This window comes from Carcharodon carcharias, chromosome 33 (genome assembly GCF_017639515.1).
Source record: "Carcharodon carcharias isolate sCarCar2 chromosome 33, sCarCar2.pri, whole genome shotgun sequence".
Lineage (NCBI taxonomy): Eukaryota > Metazoa > Chordata > Chondrichthyes > Lamniformes > Lamnidae > Carcharodon > Carcharodon carcharias.
Window position 1 is genome coordinate 464712 of NC_054499.1, and position 23563 is coordinate 488274.

At 55.4% G+C, this 23563-nt stretch overlaps 1 protein-coding gene across 1 annotated transcript in view; it reads right to left on the reverse strand.

The window, feature by feature from the left end:
- Positions 1 to 23563, reverse strand: part of LOC121272200 (calmodulin-binding transcription activator 2-like) — a 156066-nt gene that overhangs the window by 88470 nt on the left and 44033 nt on the right. The window contains exons 6-9 of the mRNA XM_041178725.1: positions 11368 to 11521; positions 8075 to 8215; positions 5794 to 7631; positions 4991 to 5117 (exon numbers count right to left, since the gene is read on the reverse strand). Coding sequence (XP_041034659.1) covers positions 4991 to 5117; positions 5794 to 7631; positions 8075 to 8215; positions 11368 to 11521 — 2260 coding nt within the window. The remainder of the gene's footprint in view (positions 1 to 4990; positions 5118 to 5793; positions 7632 to 8074; positions 8216 to 11367; positions 11522 to 23563) is intronic.

Genomic DNA, 23563 nt, shown 5'->3' on the forward strand with positions numbered 1-23563 from the left:
GGATGGGTGTTGGGGCAGGTGTTAGGGTGTTGGGGGTGGGTGTTGGTGGTGGGGGTGGGTGTTGGGGCAGGTGTTAGGGTGTTGGGGGTGCGTGTTGGGGATGGGGGTGGGTGTTCGGGCGGGTGTTGGGGGTGGGTGTTGGGGGTGGGGGTGGGTGTTGGGGGTGGGTGTTGGGGGTGGGGGTGGGATGTTGGGGGTGGGTGTTGGGGGCTGGGGGTGAGGGTGGGTGTTGGGGAGTTGGGAGGTGGGAGTTGGGGGTGTGGGGGGGTGGATGTTGGGGGTGGGTATTGGGGTTGGGGGTGGGTGTTTGGTGTGGGGGGGGTGTTGTGGGTGGGTGTTGGGGTTGGGGGCGGGTATTGGGTGTGAGGGTGGGTGTTGGGGGTGGGTGTTGGGGTGGGTATTGGGGCTGGGGGCGTGTATTGGGTGTGAGGGAGGTGTTGGGGGTGGGGGCGGGTGTTGAGTGAGGGTGGGTGTTGGGGGTGGGTGTTGGGGGTGGGTATTGGGGTTGGGGGGCGTGAGTTGGGTGTGAGGGAGGTGTTGGGGGTGGGTGTTGGGTGTGGGGGTGGGTTTTGGGGGTGGGTGCGGGTGTTGGGTGTCGGGGTGGGTATTGGGGGTGGGGGTGGGTATTGGGTGTGAGGGTGGGTGTTTAGGGTGGGGGTGGGTATTGGGTGTGAGGGTGGGTATTGGGGGTGGGTGTTGGGGTGGGTGTTGGGGGTGGGGGTGCGTGTTGGGGGTGGGTGTTGGGTGTTGGGGGTGGGTGTTGGGGGTGGGTGTTGGGTGTGGGGGTGGGTGTTGGGGTGCTGGGGGTGGTGGTGGGGGTGGGTGTTGGTGTGGGGGTGGGTGTTGGGGTGGGGGTAAGTGTTGGGGGTGGAGCTGGGTGTTTGGGGTGGGTGTTGGGTGCGGGGCTGGGTGTTGGGTGTGGGGGTTGGTGTTGGGGGTGGGTGTTGTGGCTGGGGGTGGGTGTTGGGGCTGGGGGTGGGTGCTGGGTGTGGGGGTGGGTGTTGGGGGTGGGTGTTGGGAGTGGGGGTGGGTGTTGGGGTGTTGGGGGTGGAGCTGGGTGTTGGGGGTGGGTATTGGGTGTGGGGGTTGGTGTTGGGGGTGGGGGTGGGTGTTGGGGGTGGGTGTTGGGTGTGGAGCTGGGTGTTGGGGGTGGGTGTTGGGGGTGGGTGTGGGGGTGGGTGTTGGGGGTGGGTTTTGGGTGTGGGGGTTGGTGTTGGGCGTGGGGGTGGGTGTTGGGGGTGGGTGTGGGGGTGGGTGTTGGGGGTGGGTGTTGGGGGTGGGGGTGGGGGTGGGTGTTGGGGGTGGGGGTGGGTATTGGGGTTGGGGGTGGGTGTTGGGGCTTGGGGGGTGGGGATGGGGGTGAGGGTGTGTGTTGGGGGGTGGGGGGTGGGTGTTGGGGGTGGGAGTGGGTGTTGGGGTGGGTTTTGTGGGTGCGTGTTGGGGGTGGTGGTGGGTGTTGGGGTGGGTGTTGGGGGTGGGTGTTGGGGGTGGGTATTGGGGTTGGGGGGCGTGAGTTGGGTGTGAGGGAGGTGTTGGGGGTGGGTGTTGGGTGTGGGGGTGGGTTTTGTGGGTGGGTGCGGGTGTTGGGTGTCGGGGTGGGTATTGGGGGTGGGGGTGGGTATTGGGTGTGAGGGTGGGTGTTTAGGGTGGGGGCGGGTATTGGGTGTGAGGGTGGGTATTGGGGGTGGGTGTTGGGGTGGGTGTTGGGGGTGGGTGTTGGGGGTGGGTGTTGGGGGTGGGTGTTGGGGGTGGGGGTGGGTGTTGGGTGTTGGGGGTGGGGGTGGGTGTTGGGGGTGGGTGTTGGGGGTGGGGGTGGGTGTTGGGGGTGGGTGTTGTGGCGGGTGTTGGGGGTGGGTGTTGGGGGTGGGTGTTGGGGGTGTTGGGGGTGGGTGTTCGGGCGGGTGTTGGGGGTGGGAGTGGGTGTTGGGGGTGGGTGTTGGGGCAGGTGTTGGGGGTGGGGGTGGTTGTTGGGGGTGGAGGTGGGTGTTGGGGATGGGGGTGGGTGTTGGGGCGGATGTTGGGTGTGTGGGTGGGTGTTGGGGGTGGAGGTGGGTGTTGGGGTGGGTGTTGGGGGTGGGAGTGGGTGTTGGGGGTGGGTGTTGGGGCGGATGTTGGCGTGGGTGTTAGGGCGGGTGTTGAGGGTGGGGTTGGTTGTTGGGGGTGGAGGTGGGTGTTGGGGGTGGGGGTGGGGGTGGGTGTTGGGGGTGGGTGTTGGGGGTGGGTGTTGGGGCGGGTGTTGGGGGTGGGGGTGGGTGTTGGGGTGGGTGTTGGGGGTGGGAGTGGGTGTTGGGGCGGGTGTTGGGGCAGATGTTGGGGTGGGTGTTAGGGCGGGTGTTGGGGGTGGGGGTGGTTGTTGGGGGTGGAGGTGGGTGTTGGGAGTGGGTGTGGGTGTTGGGGTGGATGTTGGGGGTGGGGGTGGTTGTTGGGGGTGGAGGTGGGTGTTGGGAGTGGGTGTGGGTGTTGGGGTGGATGTTGGGTGTGTGGGTGGGTGTTGGGGGTGGAGGTGGGTGTTGGGGTGGGTGTTGGGGCGGGTGTTGGGGGTGGGGGTGGGTGTTGGGGCGGGTGTTGGGGGTGGGGGTGGGTGTTGGGGTGGGTGTTGGGGGTGGCTGTTGGTGTTGGGGGTGTGTGTTGGGGGTGGGGGTGGGTGTTGGGTGTTGGGGGTGGAGGTGCATGTTGGGTGTTGGGGGTGGGGGTGGGTGTTGGGGCAGGTGTTGGGTGTGTGGGTGGGTGTTGGGGGTGGGGGTGGGTGCTGGGGCGGGTGTTGGGGGTGGAGGTGGGTGTTGGGGTGGGTGTTGGGTGTGTGGGTGGGTGTTGGGGGTGGAGGTGGGTGTTGGGGGTGGAGTTGGGTGTTGGGGCTGGAGGTGGGTGTTGGGGAGGGCGTTGGGGGTGGATGTGGGTGTTGGGGTGGGTGTTGGGGCTGGAGGTGGGTGTTGGGGCAGGTATTGGGTGTGGGGTGGGTGTTGGGGGTGGGGGTGGGGGCAGGTGTTGGGGGCGGATGTTGGGTGTTGGGGTGGGTATTGGGGGGGGTGGGGGTGGGGTTGAGTGTTGGGGGGTGGGTGTTGGGGGGGTGGGGGTGGGGTTGCATGTTGGGTGTTGGGGGGGGTGGGGGTGGGGTTGAGTGTTGGGGGGTGGGTGTTGGGGGGGTGGGGGTGGGGTTGCATGTTGGGTGTTGGGGGGGGGGGGTGGGGTTGAGTGTTGGGGGGTGGGTGTTGGGGGGGTGGGGGTGGGGTTGCGTGTTGGGTGTTGGGGGGGGTGGGGGTGGGGTTGAGTGTTGGGGGGGTGGGTGTTGGGGGCGTGGGGGTGGGGTTGAGTGTTGGCGGGTGGGTGTTGGGGGGGTGGGGGTGGGGTTGAGTGTTGGGGGGTGGGTGTTGGGGGAGTGGGGGTGGGGTTGAGTGTTGGGGTGTGGGTGTTGGGGGGGTGGGGGTGGGGTTGAGTGTTGGGGGGTGGGTGTTGGGAGGGTGGGGTTGAGTGTTGGGGGGTGGGTGTTGGGAGGGTGGGGTTGAGTGTTGGGGGGTGGGTGTTGGGGGGTGGGGGTGGGGTTGAGTGTTGCGGGGTGGGTGTTGGGGTGTTGGGGGTGGGGTTGAGTGTTGGGGGGGTGGGGTGTTGGGGGGGTGGGGGTGGGGTTGAGTGTTGGGGGGTGGGTGTTGGGGGGGTGGGGGTGGGTTTGAGTGTTGGTGGGTGGGTGTTGGAGGGTGGGTGTTGGGGGTGGGTGCTGGGGGTGTTGGGGGGTGGGGGTGGGGTTGAGTGTTGGGGGGGTGGGTGTTGGGGGGGCTGGGTGTTGGGGGGGTGGGTGTTGGGGGGGGTGGGTGTTGGGGGGGTGGGGGTGGGGTTGAGTGTTGGGGGGTGGGTGTTGGGGGGGTGGGGTTGAGTGTTGGGGGGTGGGTGTTGGGGGGGTGGGGGTGGGGGTGGGGTTGAGTGTTGGGGGGTGGGTGTTGGGGGGGTGGGGGGTGGGGTTGAGTGTTGCGGGGTGGGTGTTGGGGGGGTGGGTGTTGGGGGGGTGGGGGTGGGGTTGAGTGTTGGGGGGGTGGGTGTTGGGGGGGGTGGGGGTGGGGTTGAGTGTTGGGGGGTGGGTGTTGGGGGGGGTGGGGGTGGGGTTGAGTGTTGGGGGGTGGGTGTTGGGGGGGTGGGTGTTGGGGTGGGTGTTGGGGGGGTGGGGGTGGGTTTGAGTGTTGGGGGGTGGGTGTTGGGGGGTGGGTGTTGGGGGTGGGTGTTGGGGGTGTTGGGGGGTGGGGGTGGGGTTGAGTGTTTATGGGGGGTGGGTGTTGGGGGGGTGGGTGTTGGGGGGGTGGGTGTTGGGGTGGTGGGGGTGGGGTTGAGTGTTGGGGGGTGGGTGTTGGGGGGGTGGGGGTGGGGTTGAGTGTTGGGCGGTGGGTGCTGGAAAGGATGCTTGAGGACAGAGTCAGCAGCTTCTACTCAGCCGCGGGATAAAATCTGCCCAAGGAGATATCTGTCCACCTCCGAGAGGCAGAGATTCCAATCCCTTTCCCTTTTAAAGGTCACCACCTTGTCCTGTAGATGCTTGATTCAGCTTTGGGCTGTTTAACAATGAATCTGGACCAAGGACAAGGCCGGTATCAAATGGAGCCAGTCACTCAGGCCTCCTTTCTGAGGGCAGTGGACTCTCTGACAAGGAGTCTTACTCCTTGTGACCGGTCAGTAACTGGTGTTCTCTTGCTCTCTGGACCAGGTCCACATAACTAGATGAGATGTACCTTTTCTGGAGTGCTTTATCGCATCAGAACACCTCAAACCATTTCACACAATGAATCACATTGAAATGCAGTTAATTTAGTCCAGTCCCTGTGACCATGGGCTGGGTGAACAGCTCATTATTACGGGTACCCCCAGTGAATTGCAAACCTCACTAGCCCTGCATCCTGGAACATAGGAACAGAAGGAGGCCATTCAGCCCCTCACACTGGTTCAGCTGGTACCTTCAGTCCATCGTGGATGATGTGGGAAGATTCTGTTCAGTGTGGTGAGCATGTACCTGGGCAGTAACAGCGCAGAACGCCAGACTGAATGAGTGAAGCTGGGACTGTAATCTTGTCGAACATACAGGAGTAGCGATCACTGCCATCGGTCCACGGGCCTGTGATGAGGATCTTCACACCGCCCTGTCCACAATAAAAGACAGCAGCATCAGTCACCTACACTCACACCGGTCTGAAACTGAGATGCTCATCGGTGTCACCAGCCCCAGCAGCTTCTTGCTGCACCAGCGACTGCCTCGCCTGCTGGAGTATTTCAGATTCACAGGATTTCACTTCCATTCCGCTCGGGGTGCACTGTCCTCACTGTCCCCGAAGAGTGAATATATTCCTGAGGTGAGGAATAAGATCGTGTCTCTGCTCAGCCCCGTCCCGGGGAATGGACATGCCAGCCCGCTGACCTTGACCAGGCTGGAGGTCATCACCAGGAGGTCAGGATGCTGCTAACCTCTTCACACTGAAGGTTAAGAACTCAAAGGGTAAGTCAATCCAGCTTTCACACACCACCCAGCCATACAGAAACATAAAGCGCGCACAAGGAGGCCATTCAGCCCACTGTGCCTGTACTGTCTCTGTGGAAAAGTTATCCAATTAATCTGGTTTCTTTCCACCCTTTGCCCTGCAAATTCCCTTCCGAATCTGCTTTCCAGATTCCACAGGTTATGCAACGTTCCTCAGCGCCTGGAGGCAAGTCCGGCTGTTCATTTCTCCTGTTTAACAAACAGTTCAAGGCAGCAGAGAAAGGACACGGAGGGCAAGAATGAGAAGAAATGATGTTCGTATTTAAAACAAAGCTCCTTACCTCAGGATACGACCACTCAGGTGAAAAGTCGGTGATGGTTACTGCCTGTCCACTCTCTGTCCTGCTACTGGGTGAAGATTGCGTCGACTCTGATGGAGTTGTTGGCACCTCAGTAAATGGCATCTCACTGGCTGCGTCCACCAGCTCTCGGGGAGTCTGTTGCTGCTGCTGACAATAGCTGTCCATTTGGGAAGACAGGTCGGGATAACTTGTGGAGACATTCTGCACTCCACTGTCTGCCGGTGTGACAGGAGTGGGGTTGCTACTGTACGGTGCAAAGCCTCCACTGGTGTCGGCACTGCTGTCAGTCATGAAGTCAGATATTAGATCAGGGAACTGGCTGTCAAAGGAGATATCAAAGTGGTCAATATTGAGGTCGATGTTGGATGAAGCCACTGATGAAGTGGACAGGTCGTTCTGGATTATCGTGTACAGGTCAGTCACATCGCTGCACTGTAACTCCAATGCCCCTTCAGTATCATCCGTGTTCCTGCCGGCATTGTAATGACCTTCTGATTTGACCGTGTGCTCCATGTCCACATTCTTCTGCATCTTTGTCACCTCTGTATCTCCATTTAACTGCGATGTTGTGTCTAGGGACATTTCCACCTCTGGGACCACTGCCTGGAAGCTCACCATTTGAACAGAGGATCGGAGTTCCTCCTTCACACTCCTACTCTCACTGTGTTCCTTTGGGAACTGGGAGGTTGGTTCCACCTTCAAGCTCTCGCTGACAGCAGGAGGCGCTGTCGAGGTAACAACATGACTCTTATCGTCTTCGATGAAGAACCTGTTCTGGGACGGAGGGAGGGAGGTACTGGTTGGCGTGTGTTGGCTGAAAATGCCTGTGTAGTTTTTTGGTGACTCTGTATTACTACAGTCCATCTTCTCCAGAATGGTACCGGATGGCACTAAGCTGACCTCAGTAGTAGCTGGGAATGTCCGAATGACTGAAACAAGACTTGAACTCTGGGGGAAGGTGGAGACATCAGAGGAGATGTGGGGGGTTCGATAATCTGAGTTTACTGCTTGTCCCAAATTCTCACTCTTGAAGTCTGGTTCCTTCTTGGGGTCGCTGTTTGGAAATCCAGAATCGGACAAGCTGGCTGCAGTAAACGCAGTGGGACTGGTCCCAGCTTCCTTGGTCCCCCCTCCTCCCCCATACGTCTGGCCCTGCTTGGGACTGTTTAAGAAAGAGTCGGGGTCAAAGGCAGGGGAGTGGGTCTCCGAAGTGTCCATGCTGGCCTCTACAGCCTGTGACAGAATGAGGCCACCCATTGAGCTAGGCAACAGCGTCAGCCCAATGGTGCTTGCCGGTGGAGCCAAAGGCAGGTCTTGGCCGCTCAATGGCAAAGCTTGGCTGTTGGAGCTGCTGGTGATGAGCTGCTGACTGGGCACCAGTCCAGTTCCACCCAAGGACACTTGCTTATCACCAATTCCTGTCATTAAGATAACAGCGTTCTGAGGGATGCTGCAGGTTACCGTGGCTACGGTGAGATTTGGCACACTGGTGGCTATGGCAACTGAGCTGAGCTCCTGACTGTAGTAGCCATTGGCTGGAGTTGTTGGCGAGTCCTGGGCAGAGTCAGCGTTCTCCAGGGCGTTAGAGGAAGTAACCTCACTGCTGCCGTTAACATGAAGGGCAGCTTTCCATAACTTCACTGCCTTTCTGTCTTGACTCTCAGTTTTACTCTCATCCTGTTCACTCTTGCTTTCGGTGCCTGAGAGATTTTGCACTTCGGTTAAGGCAGAATAGGAGCTGAGCCGAATGTCCACTTTTGGTGATATAATTCTATGTTTGGTGCTGTTACATTTATGAGGAATGCTTCCTGTTGTCCCTGCTCAATAACAATTGAAGAGAAAAATGAGCAACGATTTAAAGCACATCTTCAACAGTGAAAATTCACTTAACCCAAAACATCAACACTGGGGGGGCAGGGGGGGGGTGGAGAAACAGACACCTCAAACCCCCAAAACATCAACATGGGGAAACAGGCAGCTCTGTTACCAGGAGTGGGCACAGCGAACAGACAGAATTACCCCCAGCCCATGCTTGAGATGGGGGAGCTGTACCTCCCTCTCTTGGTCGATATCCTTGCTGACAAGGTGTTGGTGCCTCCGGCCTCCAGTGAAGGCCTCATGGTGAATCAGAGCACAACGCCCAACTCACACAAATAGTCTGGCGGTTTGGTGAGAGAATGGCAAGCTGCTGGCTCTCTCTCACCGAGAGGCAGGATTGGTGGGAGGGAGGAACAAACATGGTTTGAAACGTTACACTTACCAAGGCCTCTATTACAGAGGCAGGCGTGAGTGCGAGGCTGTGGCTTGGCTTGGTGGCTTTCCAGTACCTGGTGAACCAGTTGTTCAACGGAGAACTCTGTGGCTCCATTGCCGTAACTACATGTCCACTTGATGCAATGGACTGAGAGTGAACAGAAAAATCAATGAATGTTCCTTCTCTGTTCGAATCTTACAAGGCAGGAGGGTATTCACCCATCATGCCTGGTGCAGGCTCTCAAAGCGTTTTCCAATTAGACCTGCTCCCTGGCTTTCTCCCATATCACCCAAACTCCTCCGCTTCTAGTGCATGTCCAATTGCCTCCTGAATCGGATTCCACCACCCTTTCAGGCAGCACATGTCAGTTCATCATAACCCTCTGTCTGAAGAAATTCTTCCCATTTCCCTTCTAGTTCTTTTGCCAATTATCTTAAATCCTGATCTCTGGTTATTAAGCCATTTGCCAGAGGAAACAGTGCCCTTCTCATCATTTTAAACACCTCGATTCAATCTCCCCCTTAACCTTCTCTGCTGTAAAGAGAACAATCCCAGCTTCTCCAGCCTCTCCACATGAACTGAACTCCCTCATCCCTGGGAACATTCTAGTAAATCTCCCTCTGCACCCTCCCCAAGGCCTGGACATCCACCCCAAAGGACAGAGCCCAGAATCATATACAAGACTCCAGCTGAGGCCTACACATGATTAATAAAGACTTAGCATAACTTCCTTGCTCTTGAGTTCAGAGCCCCTATTTATGAAAATAATAGGGCTGTAATAGCCGGTGATTTGAACTACCCAAATATTAACTGGATAGTTTTAGTGTACAAGGTAGGAGGCATCCAGGAGAACATTTTTAGCTAGTACATAGAAAGCCCAACAAGGGAGGGGGCAGTTCTGGACCTAATATTCGGAAATGAGCCTGGGCAAGTGGAAGGTGTATCAGTAGGGGAGCATTTTGGAGATAGTGACCATAACTCAGTTAGATTTAGGATAGTTGTGGAAAAGGATAAGGTTGGATCAGGAATAAAAGTTCTAAACTGGGGAAAGTCTGAGATGAGATATGATTTGGCCCAAATGGACTGGGAGCAGCTACTTGCAGATAAAATTGTGTCAGAGCAGTGGGAGGCATTCAAGGAGGAAATAGCAAGAGTACAGGGCAAATATGTTCCCGTAAAGACAAAGGGGAGGGCCAAGTCTGGAGGACCCTGGATGTTGAGAGACATAAAGGTTAGGATTAAGAAAAAAAGAGAAGCTTATGACAGATATCGAGGGCTCAATATGACAGAGTCCCTGGAGGAGTATAAAAAGTGCAGGAGGGAAACTTAAAAAGGAAATTAGGAAAGCTAAGAGAGAGTAGAGAAAGCATTGGTGGGTAGAATAAAGGAAAATCAAAAGGGGTTATTTAAATATATAAAGAGCAAGAGAATAATTAGGGAAAGAGTGGGGCCAATTAGGGGCAATAGAGGTAATGTGTGTGTGGACCCGGAAGACATGAGTACAGTCAATGATTTTGACTTAAATTTAGGAGGTATGCTCAGGAAGTTTGCAGATAACATGAAAATTGGTAGGTGGTAAATAGTGAGGAGGATAACATTAAACTGCAGGAGGATATCAATGGACTGGTCAGGAGGGCAGGGCAGTGGCAAATGGAATTCAACTGAAAAGGTGTGAGGTAATGCACTTGGGGAGGGCTAACAAGGCAAGGGATTACACTATGAATGGTAGGACCCTGGAAAGTACTGAAGATCAGAGGAACCTTGGGGTGCATATCCACAGATCCCTGAAGGTAGCAGAGCAGGTAGATAAGGTGGTTAAGGTAGATAAGGCATTTGGGATACTTGCCTTTATTAAGAGCAGGGAGGTTATGCTGGAACTGTATAAAATGCTAGTGAGGCCACAACCGGAGTACTGTGTGCAGTTCTAGTCACCACATGATAGGAAGGATGTGATTACACTGGAGAGGGTGCAGAGGAGATTTACCAGGATGCTGCCTGGGCTGGAGGGCCTGATCCAAGAGGGAAGATTGGATAGGCTGGGGTTGTTTTCCTTGGAGCAGCGAAGGTTGAGAGGGGACCTGATAGAGGTGTATAAGATTCTGAGGGACATAGATAGGGTGGATAGGAAGCCACTTTTTCCATTAGTAGAGGGGTCAACAACCAGGGGCCATAGATCGAAGGTAAGAGGTAGAAGGCTAAGATGGCAGTTGAGAAGTTTTTTCACCCAGAGGGTGGTGGGAGTCTGGAACTCACTGCCTGAAAGGGTGGTTGAGTCAGAAACTCTTGTAACATTTAAGAAGTATTTAGATATTCACTTGCGTTGCCATAGCCTCCAGGGCTATAGGCCAGGGGCTGGAAAATGGGATTAATGTGGTCAGATCTTTGTTGACCAGCACTGACACGATGGGCTGAATGGCCTCCTTCTGTGCTGTAGGCATCTATGAGTCTATATGAAGTCGAGTATCCCATGTTCTTTCTTATGAATTCACCCCATCATCCTTGAATATCCCTCAGTCCTCTGCTCCTGCACCATCCCCTCAAACTACTGCAGTGCCATTTACACTCCCCTCCCTCTCTCTGGATTGCACATCACTTCACACTTATCCATATTAAGCTGCTTCTGCCATGCGTCTGCCCACTGCGCCCGTGTGCCCAGTCCTCCTGAGCTCTGTGACCATCGTGCTCACTATTTCATGCTCGCCAAGTTTCGTCACATCCACAGACTTTGCGCTCGCTGTACCCAGGGCAAGGTCACTTGTAGACAAACACAAAAAGCCACGGCACTACGGCACTCCACTGCATCTCTCAATTCACTGAGAAAACCATCTGCTGGGACCATCACTGGGTGCAGGACGGTCTCTGTGCAGGTAGATTATTCCCTTCCCATTCTTCTGCCCTCAGCCTCACTCTGGGTGCAATTCTGGCCGCTGGGAGTGCTGGAGGCTATCCGACCAGAAAGAGCATCACAGTCACAGTCAAGAGCATGTTTGCCCTCAGCTGATGTCCAAGCACAGCAGGGGTGACCAGCTCATTACTTGAAGCAGGAACCCTGACTTATCTTGACCTCCTGCGCCCCCCCACACTAACCCAGGGAGACCTGTAGTGGAAGGGTCAGCTCGATACACTCACACTGGCTGGGACCAGCTCACTGGCTCCCATCTTGTCGTGCTGCTCAGTGACTCGGGGTCACAGTGGCGATTCTCTCACTGGGGTTTAACATTAATTCTCCCATTTCCCAGGATTTAAAGTGAAAACAGGGTGAGGCCGAGGGTGTGAAAGATCCACAAGGAAAGTCTTACACATGGGCCTCAGCTGACAAATGAGTTCTTCCCTCGACCACTTCAGCCACTCCTTCCGGTCGCTGTTCACAGAGCACAGGATGGGCCCACACATTTTACCACAGTCCTCAGGAACTGGCACGTTCAGGTAGTGCACTAACACGATGTCAGGATTCTGCAGGAACAGGGTTCACAAAACATCATTAACTTGGAGCAGCCATCAGACAAGACAGGTTAACACCATCATCATCCAACGCAGTTAGACACCAAAGCCCATTGAAGGGGGAATAAACCGAGCAAATAGCAGGTTCTCGGGAGGGGCCTGGGAGGTCTCTGTGTGGCTGGGAGGTCTGTGTGTGTGGGTGGGAGGTCTCTGTGTGAGTGGGTGGGAGGTCTGTGTGTGGGTGGGAGGTCTCTGTGTGGATGGGAGGTCTCTGTGTGGATGGGTGGAGGTCTCTGTGTGTGGGTGGAGGTCTCTGTGTGTGGGTGGGAGGTCTCTGTGTGTGGGTGGGAGGTCTCTGTGTGTGGGTGGGAGGTCTCTGTGTGTGTGGGTGGGAGGTCTCTGTGTGTGTGGGTGGGAGGTCTCTGTGTGGATGGGTGGAGGTCTCTGTGTGTGGGTGGGAGGTCTCTGTGTGTGGGTGGGAGGTCTCTGTGTGTGGGTGGGAGGTCTCTGTGTGTGGGTGGGAGGTAGCTGTGTGTGGGTGGGAGGTAGCTGTGTGTGGGTGGGAGGTCTCTGTGTGTGGCTGGGTGGTCTCTGTGTGTGGGTGGGAGGTCTGTGTGTGTGGGTGGGAGGTCTCTGTGTGGGTGGGAAGTCTGTGTGTGGGTGGGTGGTCTGTGTGTGTGGGTGGGAGGTCTCTCTGTGGGTGGGAGGTCTGTGCGTGAGTGGGAGGTCTGCGTGGGTGGGTGGGAGGTCTGCGTGGGTGGGTGGGAGGTCTGCGTGTGTGGGTGGGAGGTCTGCGTGTGTGGGTGGGAGGTCTCTGTGTGTGAGTGGGAGGTCTGTGTGTGTGGGTGGGAGGTCTGTGTGTGTGGGTGGGAGGTCTGTGTGTGTGGGTGGGAGGTCTCTCTGTGGGTGGGAGGTCTCTCTGTGGGTGGGAGGTCTCTGTGTGGGTGGGAGGTCTCTGTGTGTGGGTGGGAGGTCTCTGTGTGTGGGTGGGAGGTCTCTGTGTGTGGGTGGGAGGTCTCTCTGTGGGTGGGAGGTCTCTCTGTGGGTGGGAGGTCTCTCTGTGGGTGGGAGGTCAGTGTGTGGGTGGGAGGTCTCTCTGTGGGTGGGAGGTCTGTGTGTGCGTGGGAGGTCTGCGTGTGTGGGTGGGAGGTCTCTGTGTTTGGTGGGAGGTCTGCGTGGGTGGGTGGGAGGTCTCTGTGTGTGGGTGGGAGGTCTGTGTGTGTGGATGGGAGGTCTGCGTGGGTGGGAGGTCTCTCTGTGGGTGGGAGGTCTGTGTGTGGGTGGGAGGTCTCTGTGTGGATGGGAGGTCTCTGTGTGGATGGGTGGAGGTCTCTGTGTGTGGGTGGAGGTCTCTGTGTGTGGGTGGGAGGTCTCTGTGTGTGGGTGGGAGGTCTCTGTGTGTGGGTGGGAGGTCTCTGTGTGTGTGGGTGGGAGGTCTCTGTGTGGGCGGGAGGTCTCTGTGTGGATGGGTGGAGGTCTCTGTGTGTGGGTGGGAGGTCTCTGTGTGTGGGTGGGAGGTCTCTGTGTGTGGGTGGGAGGTCTCTGTGTGTGGGTGGGAGGTAGCTGTGTGTGGGTGGGAGGTAGCTGTGTGTGGGTGGGAGGTCTCTCTGTGGGTGGGAGGTCTCTCTGTGGGTGGGAGGTCTCTCTGTGGGTGGGAGGTCAGTGTGTGGGTGGGAGGTCTCTCTGTGGGTGGGAGGTCTGTGTGTGCGTGGGAGGTCTGCGTGTGTGGGTGGGAGGTCTCTGTGTTTGGTGGGAGGTCTGCGTGGGTGGGTGGGAGGTCTCTGTGTGTGGGTGGGAGGTCTGTGTGTGTGGATGGGAGGTCTGCGTGGGTGGGAGGTCTCTCTGTGGGTGGGAGGTCTGTGTGTGGGTGGGAGGTCTCTCTGTGGGTGGGAGGTCTGCGTGTGTGGGTGGGAGGTCTCTGTGTTTGGTGGGAGGTCTCTGTGTGTGGGTGGGAGGTCTCTGTGTGTGGGTGGGAGGTCTCTGTGTGTGGGTGGGAGGTCTCTGTGTGTGGGTGGGAGGTCTCTGTGTGTGGGTGGGAGGTCTGTGTGTGTGGGTGGGAGGTCTCGGTGTGTGGGTGGGTGGTCTCTGTGTGTGGGTGGGAGGTCTCTGTGTGTGGGTGGGAGGTCTGTGTGTGTGGGTGGGAGGTCTGCGTGGATGGGTGGGAGGTGTGTCTGGGTGGGTGGGAAGTCTCTGTGTGTGGGTGGGAGGTCTCTGTGGGTGGGTGGTTGGTCTCTCTGTGGGTGGGAGGTCTCTGTGTGTGGGTGGGAGGTCTTTGTCTGTGGGTGGGAGGTCTCTGTGTGTGGGTGGGTGGTCTCTGTGTGTGGGTGGGTGGTCTCTGTGTGTGGGTGGGAGGTCTGTGTGTGTGGGTGGGAGGTCTGTGTGTGTGGGTGGGAGGTCTGTGTGTGTGGGTGGGAGGTCTCTGTGTGTGGGTGGGAGGTCTTTGTCTGTGGGTGGGAGGTCTCTGTGTGTGGGTGGGTGGTCTCTGTGTGTGGGTGGGTGGTCTCTGTGTGTGGGTGGGAGGTCTGTGTGTGTGGGTGGGAGGTCTGTGTGTGTGGGTGGGAGGTCTGTGTGTGTGGGTGGGAGGTCTCTGTGGGTGGGTGGGAGGTCTCTGTGTGTGGGTGGGAGGTCTCTGTGTGGGTGGGAGGTCTGTGTGTGTGGGTGGGAGGTCTCTCTGTGGGTGGGAGGTCTCTGTGTGTGGGTGGGTGGTCTCTGTGTGTGGGTGAGAGTTCTGTGTGTGTGGGTGGGAGGTCTCTGTGTGTGGGTGGGAGGTCTCTGTGTGTGGGTGGGAGGTCTCTGTGTGTGGGTGGGAGGTCTGTGTGTGTGGGTGGGAGGTCTGTGTGTGTGGGTGGGAGGTCTCTGTGTGTGGGTGGGAGGTCTCTGTGTGTGGGTGGGAGGTCTCTGTGTGTGGGTGGGTGGTCTCTGTGTGTGGGTGGGTGGTCTCTGTGTGTGGGTGGGAGGTCTCTGTGTGTGGGTGGGAGGTCTCTGTGTGTGGGTGGGAGGTCTCTGTGTGTGGGTGGGAGGTCTGTGTGTGCGGGTGGGAGGTCTCTGTGTGAGGGTGGGAGGTCTCTTTGTGTGGGTGGGAGGTCTCTGTGTGTGGGTGGGAGGTAGCTGTGTGTGGGTGGGAGGTAGCTGTGTGTGGGTGGGAGGTCTCTGTGTGTGGCTGGGTGGTCTCTGTGTGTGGGTGGGTGGTCTCTGTGTGGGTGGGAGGTCTCTGTGTGGGTGGGAGGTCTCTGTGTGGGTGGGAGGTCTCTGTGTGTGGGTGGGAGGTCTGTGTGTGTGGGTGGGAGGTCTGTGTGTGGGTGGGAGGTCTGTGTGTGGGTGGGAGGTCTGTGTGTGGGTGGGAGGTCTCTGTGTGTGGGTGGGAAGTCTGTGTGTGGGTGGGAGGTCTCTCTATGGGTGGTCTGTGTGTGTGTGGGTGGGAGGTCTCTGTGCGGGTGGGAGGTCTGCGTGTGTGGGTGGGAGGTCTGCGTGTGTGGGTGGGAGGTCTCTGTGTGTGGGTGGGAGGTCTCTGTGTGTGGGTGGGAGGTCTCTGTGTGTGGGTGGGTGGTCTGTGTGTGTGGGTTGGAGGTCTCTCTGTGGGTGGGAGGTCTCTGTGTGTGGGTGGGATGTCTCTGTGTGTGGGTGGGAGGTCGCTCTGTGGGTGGGAGGTCGCTCTGTGGGTGGGAGGTCTCTCTGTGGGTGGGAGGTCTCTCTGTGGGTGGGAGGTCTGTGTGTGGGTGGGAGGTCTCTCTGTGGGTGGGAGGTCTGTGTGTGCGTGGGAGGTCTGCGTGGGTGGGTGGGAGGTCTGCGTGTGTGGGTGGGAGGTCTGCGTGTGTGGGTGGGAGGTCTCTGTGTTTGGTGGGAGGTCTGCGTCGGTGGGTGGGAGGTCTCTGTGTGTGGCTGGGAGGTCTGTGTGTGTGGGTTGGAGGTGTGTGTGTGTGTGTGGTAGGCCTGTGTGTGTGGGTGGGAGGTCTGCGTGGGTGGGAGGTCTCTCTGTGGGTGGGAGGTCTGTGTGTGGGTGGGAGGTCTCTCTGTGGGTGGGAGGTCTGTGTGTGCGTGGGAGGTCTGCGTGGGTAGGTGGGAGGTCGGCATGTGTGGGTGGGAGGTCTCTGTGTTTGGTGGGACGTCTCTGTGTGTGGGTGGGAGGTCTCTGTGTGTGGGTGGGAGGTCTCTGTGTGTGGGTGGGAGGTCTCTGTGTGTGGGTGGGAGGTCTGTGTGTGTGGGTGGGAGGTCTGTGTGTGTGGGTGGGACATCTCTGTGTGTGGGTGGGTGGTCTCTGTGTGTGGGTGGGAGGTCTCTGTGTGTGGGTGGGAGGTCTGTGTGGGTGGGTGGGAGGTCTGCGTGGGTGGGTCGGAGGTGTGTGTGGGTGGGTGGGAAGTCTCTGTGTGTGGGTGGGAGGTCTCTGTGGGTGGGTGGTTGGTCTCTCTGTGGGTGGGAGGTCTGTGTGTGGGTGGGAGGTCTGTGTGTGTGGGTGGGAGGTCTGTGTGTGTGGGTGGGAGGTCTGTGTGTGTGGGTGGGAGGTCTCTGTGTGGGTGGGAGGTTTCTGTGTGGGTGGGAGGTCTGTGTGTGGGTGGGAGGTCTGTGTGTGGGTGGGAGGTCTCTGTGTGTGGGTGGGAGGTCTGTGTGTGTGGGTGGGAGGTCTGTGTGTGTGGGTGGGAGGTCTGTGTGTGTGGGTGGGAGGTCTGTGTGTGTGGGTGGGAGGTCTCTGTGTGTGGGTGGGAGGTCTGTGTGTGTGGGTGGGAGGTCTCTGTGTGTGGGTGGGAGGTCTCTGTGTGTGGGTGGGAGGTCTCTGTGTGTGGGTGGGAGGTCTCTGTGTGTGGGTGGGAGGTCTCTGTGTGTGGGTAGGAGGTCTCTCTGTGGGTGGGAGGTCTCTCTGTGGGTGGGAGGTCTCTCTGTGGGTGGGAGGTCTCTCTGTGGGTGGGAGGTCTCTGTGTGTGGGTGGGAGGTCTCTGTGTGTGGGTGGGAGGTCTCTGTGTGTGGGTGGGAGGTCTCTGTGTGTGGGTGGGTGGTTTCTGTGTGTGGGTGGGAGGTCTGTGTGTGTGGGTGGGAGGTCTCTGTGTGTGTGGGTGGGAGGACTGTGTGTGGCTGGGAGGTCTCTGTGAGTGGCTGGGAGGTCTCTGTGAGTGGCTGGGAGGTCTCTGTGAGTGGGTGGCAGGTCTGTGTGTGTGGGTGGGAGGTCTCTGTGTGTGGGTGGGAGGTCTCTGTGTGTGGGTGGGAGGTCTCTGTGTGTGGGTGGGAGGTCTCTGTGTGTGGGTGGGAAGTCTGTGTGTGGGTGGGAGGTCTCTGTGTGTGGGTGGGAGGTCTCTGTGTGTGGGTGGGAGGTCTCTGTGTGTGGGTGGGAGGTCTCTGTGTGTGGGTGGGAGGGCTGTGTGTGTGGGTGGGAGATCTCTCTGTGGGAGGTCTGTGTGTGTGGGTGGGAGGTCTCTCTATGGGTGGGAGGTCTCTGTGTGTGGGTGGGAGGTCTCTGTGTGTGGGTGGGAAGTCTGTGTGTGGGTAGGAGGTCTGTGTGTGAGTGGGAGGTCTGCGTGGGTGGGTGGGAGGTCTGCGTGTGTGGGTGGGAGGTCTCTGTGTGTGGGTGGGAGGTCTCTGTGTGTGGGTGGGAGGTCTGTGTGTGTGGGTGAGAGGTCTGTGTGTGTGGGTGGGAGGTCTGTGTGTGTGGGTGGGAGGTCTGTGTGTGTGGGTGGGAGGTCTCTGTGTGTGCGTGGGAGGTCTCTGTGTGTGCGTGGGAGGTCTCTGTGTGTGGGTGGGAGGTCTCTGTGTGTGGGTGGGAGGTCTCTGTGTGTGGGTGGGAGGTCTCTGTGTGTGGGTGGGAGGTCTCTCTGTGGGTGTGAGGTCTGTGTGTGGGTGGGAGGTCTGTGTGTGGGTGGGAGGTCTGCGTGGGTGGGTGGGAGGTCTGCGTGTGTGGGTGGGAGGTCTCTGTGTTTGGTGGGAGGTCTGCGTGTGTGGGTGGGAGGTCTGTGTGTGTGGGTGGGAGGTCTGCGTGGGTGGGTGGGAGGTGTGTGTGGGTGAGTGGGAAGTCTCTGTGTGTGGGTGGGAGGTCTCTGTGGGTGGGTGGTTGGTCTCTCTGTGTGGGTGGGAGGTCTCTGTGTGTGGGTGGGAGGTCTGTGTGTATGGGTGGGAGGTCTGTGTGTATGGGTGGGAGGTCTCTGTGTGTGTGGGAGGTCTGTGTGTGTGGGTGGGAAGTCTCTGTGGGTGGGTGGGAGGTCTCTGTGTGGGTGGGAGGTGTGTGTGGGTGGGAGGTCTGTGTGTGTGGGTGGGAGGTCTCTGTGTGTGGGTGGGAGGTCTGTGTGTGTGGGTGCGAGATCTCTCTGTGGGTGGGAGGTCTCTGTATGTGGGTGGGAGGTCTGTGTGTGTGGGTGGGAGCTCTCTGTGTGTGGGTGGGAGGTCTCTGTGTGTGGGTGGGAGGTCTCTGTGTGTGGGTGGGAGGTCTGCGTGGGTGGGTGGGAGGTCTGCGTGGGTGGGTGGGAGGTCTGCGTGTGTGGGTGGGAGGTCTCTGTGTGTGGGTGGGAGGTCTGTGTGTGTGGGTGGGAGGTCTCTGTGTGTGGGTGGGTGGTCTGTGTGTGGGTGGGAGGTCTCTCTGTGGGTGGGAGGTCTCTCTGTGGGTGGGAGGTCTGTGTGTGGGTGGGAGGTCTGTGTGTGGGTGGGAGGTCTGCGTGGGTGGGTGGGAGGTCTGCGTGTGTGGGTGGGAGGTCTCTGTGTTTGGTGGGAGGTCTGCGTGTGTGGGTGGGAGGTCTGTGTGGGTGGGAGGTCTGCGTGGGTGGGTGGGAGGTGTGTGTGGGTGAGTGGGAAGTCTCTGTGTGTGGGTGGTTGGTCTCTCTGTGGGTGGGAGGTCTCTGTGTGTGGGTGGGAGGTCTGTGTGTGTGGGTGGGAGGTCTCTGTGTGTGGGTGGGAGGTCTGTGTGTATGGGTGGGAGGTCTCTGTGTGTGTGGGAGGTCTGTGTGTGTGGGTGGGAGGTCTCTGTGTGGGTGGGAGGTCTGTGTGTGGGTGGGAGGTCTGTGTGTGGGTGGGAGGTCTCTGTGTGTGGGTGGGAGGTCTCTGTGTGGGTTGGAGGTCTCTGTGTGTGGGTGGGAGGTCTCTGTGTGTGGGTGGGAGGTCTCTCTGTGGGTGGGAGGTCTGTGTGTGTGGGTGGGAGGTCTCTGTGTGTGTGGGTGGGAGGTCTCTGTGTGTGGGTGGGTGGTCTCTGTGTGTGGGTGGGAGGTCTCTGTGTGTGGGTGGGAGGTCTCTGTGTGTGGGTGGGAAGTCTGTGTGTGGGTGGGTGGTCTGTGTGTGTGGGTGGGAGATCTCTCTGTGGGTGGGAGGTCTCTCTGTGGGTGGGAGGTCTCTGTGTGTGGGTGGGAGGTCTCTCTATGGGTGGGAGGTCTGTGTGTGAGTGGGAGGTCTGCGTGGGTGGGTGGGAGGTCTGCGTGGGTGGGTGGGAGGTCTCTGTGTGTGGGTGGGAGGTCTGTGTGTGTGGGTGGGAGGTCTCTCTGTGAGTGGGAGGTCTCTGTGTGTGGGTGGGAGGTCTCTGTGTGTGGGTGGGAGGTCTCTGTGTGTGGGTGGGAGGTCTCTGTGTGGGTGGGAGGTCTGTGTGTGGGTGGGAGGTCTGTGTGTGGGTGGGAGGTCTGCGTGGGTGGGTGGGAGGTCTGCGTGTGTGGGTGGGAGGTCTCTGTGTTTGGTGGGAGGTCTGCGTGTGTGGGTGGGAGGTCTGCGTGTGTGGGTGGGAGGTCTCTGTGTGTGGGTGGGAGGTCTCTGTGTGTGGGTGGGAGGTCTGCGTGTGTGGGTGGGAGGTCTCTGTGTGTGGGTGGTAGGTCTCTGTGTGTGGGTGGGAGGTCTGCGTGTGTGGGTGGGAGGTCTGCGTGGGTGGGTGGGAGGTCTGCGTGGGTGGGTGGGAGGTCTGTGTGGGTGGGTGGGAGGTCTCTGTGTGTGGGTGGGAGGTCTCTGTGTGTGGGTGGGAGGTCTCTCTGTGGGTGGGAGGTCTGTGTGTGTGGGTGGGAGGTCTCTGTGTGTGGGTGGGAGGTCTCTCTGTGGGTGGGAGGTCTCTGTGTGGGTGGGAGGTCTCTGTGTGGGTGGGTGGGAGGTCTCTCTGTGGGTGGGTGGTCTGCGTGGGTGGGTGGGAGGTCTGCGTGGGTGGGTGGGAGGTCTGCATGGGTTGAACGTCACGTGAATAGATGTGTCACCTGGCAGGTTTCACTTGTATTTTCTAATCCACTCTCTGTAGAACAGGGAACCTCTCAGCTCCCCCCATCCGCAGTAAATGATCCTTTGGTAGGTGCAGCTTGCTGATCTTTCCTGACACATTAAACCCATAAATACAAACTATTTATTTTTAACTAAAGTTGAGCTGCCTTGTTAATAACTGAGACACTGAATTAACAGTTTGTCTCCGGCGATGAAACAGACCCTGTACATCCATCCCAATGCCCCCAGGTTTAATGGTGGAATCACACTAACAGCACAGGGCCTTTCACTTCAGAAGACAAAATTCAAACCCTGACAAGTTTACTGTATCGCCAGGTTTAAATAAACAACTCTTTATCCAGAGACTCGGACAATCTTCCCACCAAATCATCTGACAGCCTCAGTAAGAAATGGGAATGAAAAGTCATTACCATTTCTGTCTTACTGATACTCACTCTCTCTGACCCCAGCTGAAGATTGTTGCTACGCTCACTGGTGCTTCCGCTCCTTACCCAGACAACCATGATTCAGGTGTGAGCCTGGAAAGTCAGTGTGGACAGGGTATCCCATTGTGGGGGGTGTCACAGCTGATTTGGAGGATGCACTGACTTACAGTCCACCCACTGTACAGCAGGGGGCCCTGGTGAGCAGGCAGAATGAACCTGCCCAGCACAGGAGCACACACCGATCCCATGGGGATCTGCACAGACTAGGTGTGGAACCACAGGCTTCCCTCAGCTACACGGCTCACTGCCACTGGACAACGCATTTAACCAGTCCACAATCAGGAAAGCAAGTGACGCGAGGAGCACATTCTGAGTGAATGACTGACCTCTCACTCCCCTATTCCCCATATAAAAAAGACAGGATTCCTGCCTATTCTTTGAAACTTGAGAGCAATGAGGATCGGTTTGTGACTCTCACAACAGAAACACTCCGAGTCTTCCTCACTGTCACAGGAAACACTCCGTGTAAGTAACACACAATGTTATATACAACACTCAGTGTAAGTAACACACAATGTTATATACAACACCCAGTGTAAGTAACACACAATGTTATACACAACACCCAGTGTAAGTAACACACAATGTTATATACAACACTCAGTGTAAGTAACACACAATGTTATACACAACACCCAGTGTAAGTAACACACAATGTTATATACAACACCCAGTGTAAGTAACACACAATGTTATACACAACACCCAGTGTAAGTAACACACAATGTTATACACAACACCCAGTGTAAGTAACACACAATGTTATATACAACACCCAGTGTAAGTAACACACAATGTTATACACAACACCCAGTGTAAGTAACACACAATGTTATATACAACACCCAGTGTAAGTAACACACAATGTTATACACAACACCCAGTGTAAGTAACACACAATGTTATATACAACACCCAGTGTAAGTAACACACAATGTTATACACAACACCCAGTGTAAGTAACACACAATGTTATATACAACACCCAGTGTAAGTAACACACAATGTTATACACAACACCCAGTGTAAGTAACACACAATGTTATATACAACACCCAGTGTAAGTAACACACAATGTTATATACAACACCCAGTGTAAGTAACACACAATGTTATACACAACACCCAGTGTAAGTAACACACAATGTTATACACAACACCCAGTGTAAGTAACACACAATGTTATATACAACACCCAGTGTAAGTAACACACAATGTTATATACAACACTCAGTGTAAGTAACACACAATGTTATATACAACACTCAGTGTAAGTAACACACAATGTTATACACAACACCCAGTGTAAGTAACACACAATGTTATATACAACACCCAGTGTAAGTAACACACAATGTTATACACAACACCCAGTGTAAGTAACACACAATGTTATACACAACACCCAGTGTAAGTAACACACAATGTTATATACAACACCCAGTGTAAGTAACACACAATGTTATATACAACACCCAGTGTAAGTAACACACAATGTCATAAACAACACTCAGTGTAAGTAACACACAATGTTATATACAACACTCAGTGTAAGTAACACACAATGTTATATACAACACCCAGTGTAAGTAACACACAATGTTATACACAACACCCAGTGTAAGTAACACACAATGTTATACACAACACCCAGTGTAAGTAACACACAATGTTATATACAACACCCAGTGTAAGTAACACACAATGTTATATACAACACCCGGTGTAAGTAACACACAATGTCATAAACCACACTCAGTGTAAGTAACACACAATGTTATATACAACACTCAGTGTAAGTAACACACAATGTTATATACAACACCCAGTGTAAGTAACACACAATGTCATAAACAACACCCAGTGTAAGTAACATACAATGTTATATACAACACTCAGTGTAAGTAACACACAATGTTATATACAACACCCAGTGTAAGTAACACACAATGTTATACACAACACCCAGTGTAAGTAACACACAATGTTATATACAACACCCAGTGTAAGTAACACACAATGTTATACACAACACCCAGTGTATGTAACACACAATGTTATATACAACACTCAGTGTAAGTAACACACAATGTCATAAACAACACCCAGTGTAAGTAACACACAATGTTATATACAACACTCAGTGTAAGTAACACACAATGTTATACACAACACCCAGTGTATGTAACACACAATGTTATATACAACACTCAGTGTAAGTAACACACAATGTTATATACAACACTCAGTGTAAGTAACACACAATGTTATACACAACACCCAGTGTATGTAACACACAATGTTATATACAACACTCAGTGTAAGTAACACACAATGTCATAAACAACACCCAGTGTAAGTAACACACAATGTTATATACAACACCCAGTGTAAGTAACACACAATGTTATACACAACACCCCAGTGTAAGTAAACACACAATGTTATATACACACCCAGTGTAAGTAACACACAATGTTATACACAACACCAGTGTATGTAACACACAATGTTATATACAACACCCAGTGTAAGTAACACACAATGTTATACACAACACCCAGTGTAAGTAACACACAATGTTATATACAACACCCAGTGTAAGTAACACACAATGTTATACACAACACCCAGTGTATGTAACACACAATGTTATATACAACACCCAGTGTAAGTAACACACAATGTCATAAACAACACCCAGTGGTAAGTAACACACAATGTTATCACCCAGTGTAAGTAACACACAATGTTATATACAACACTCAGTGTAAGTAACACACAATGTTATACACAACACCCAGTGTAAGTAACACACAATGTTATATACAACACCCAGTGTAAGTAACACACAATGTCATAAACAACACCCAGTGTAAGTAACACACAATGTTATATACAACACCCAGTGTAAGTAACACACAATGTTATACACAACACCCAGTGTAAGTAACACACAATGTTATATACAACACTCAGTGTAAGTAACACACAATGTCATAAACAACACCCAGTGTAAGTAACACACAATGTTATATACAACACCCAGTGTAAGTAACACACAATGTTATACACAACACCCAGTGTAAGTAACACACAATGTTATATACAACACCCAGTGTAAGTAACACACAATGTTATATACAACACCCAGTGTAAGTAACACACAATGTCATAAACAACACTCAGTGTAAGTAACACATAATGTTATATACAACACTCAGTGTAAGTAACACACAATGTTATATACAACACCCAGTGTAAGTAACACACAATGTTATACACAACACCCAGTGTAAGTAACACACAATGTTATACACAACACCCAGTGTAAGTAACACACAATGTTATATACAACACCCGGTGTAAGTAACACACAATGTCATAAACCACACTCAGTGTAAGTAACACA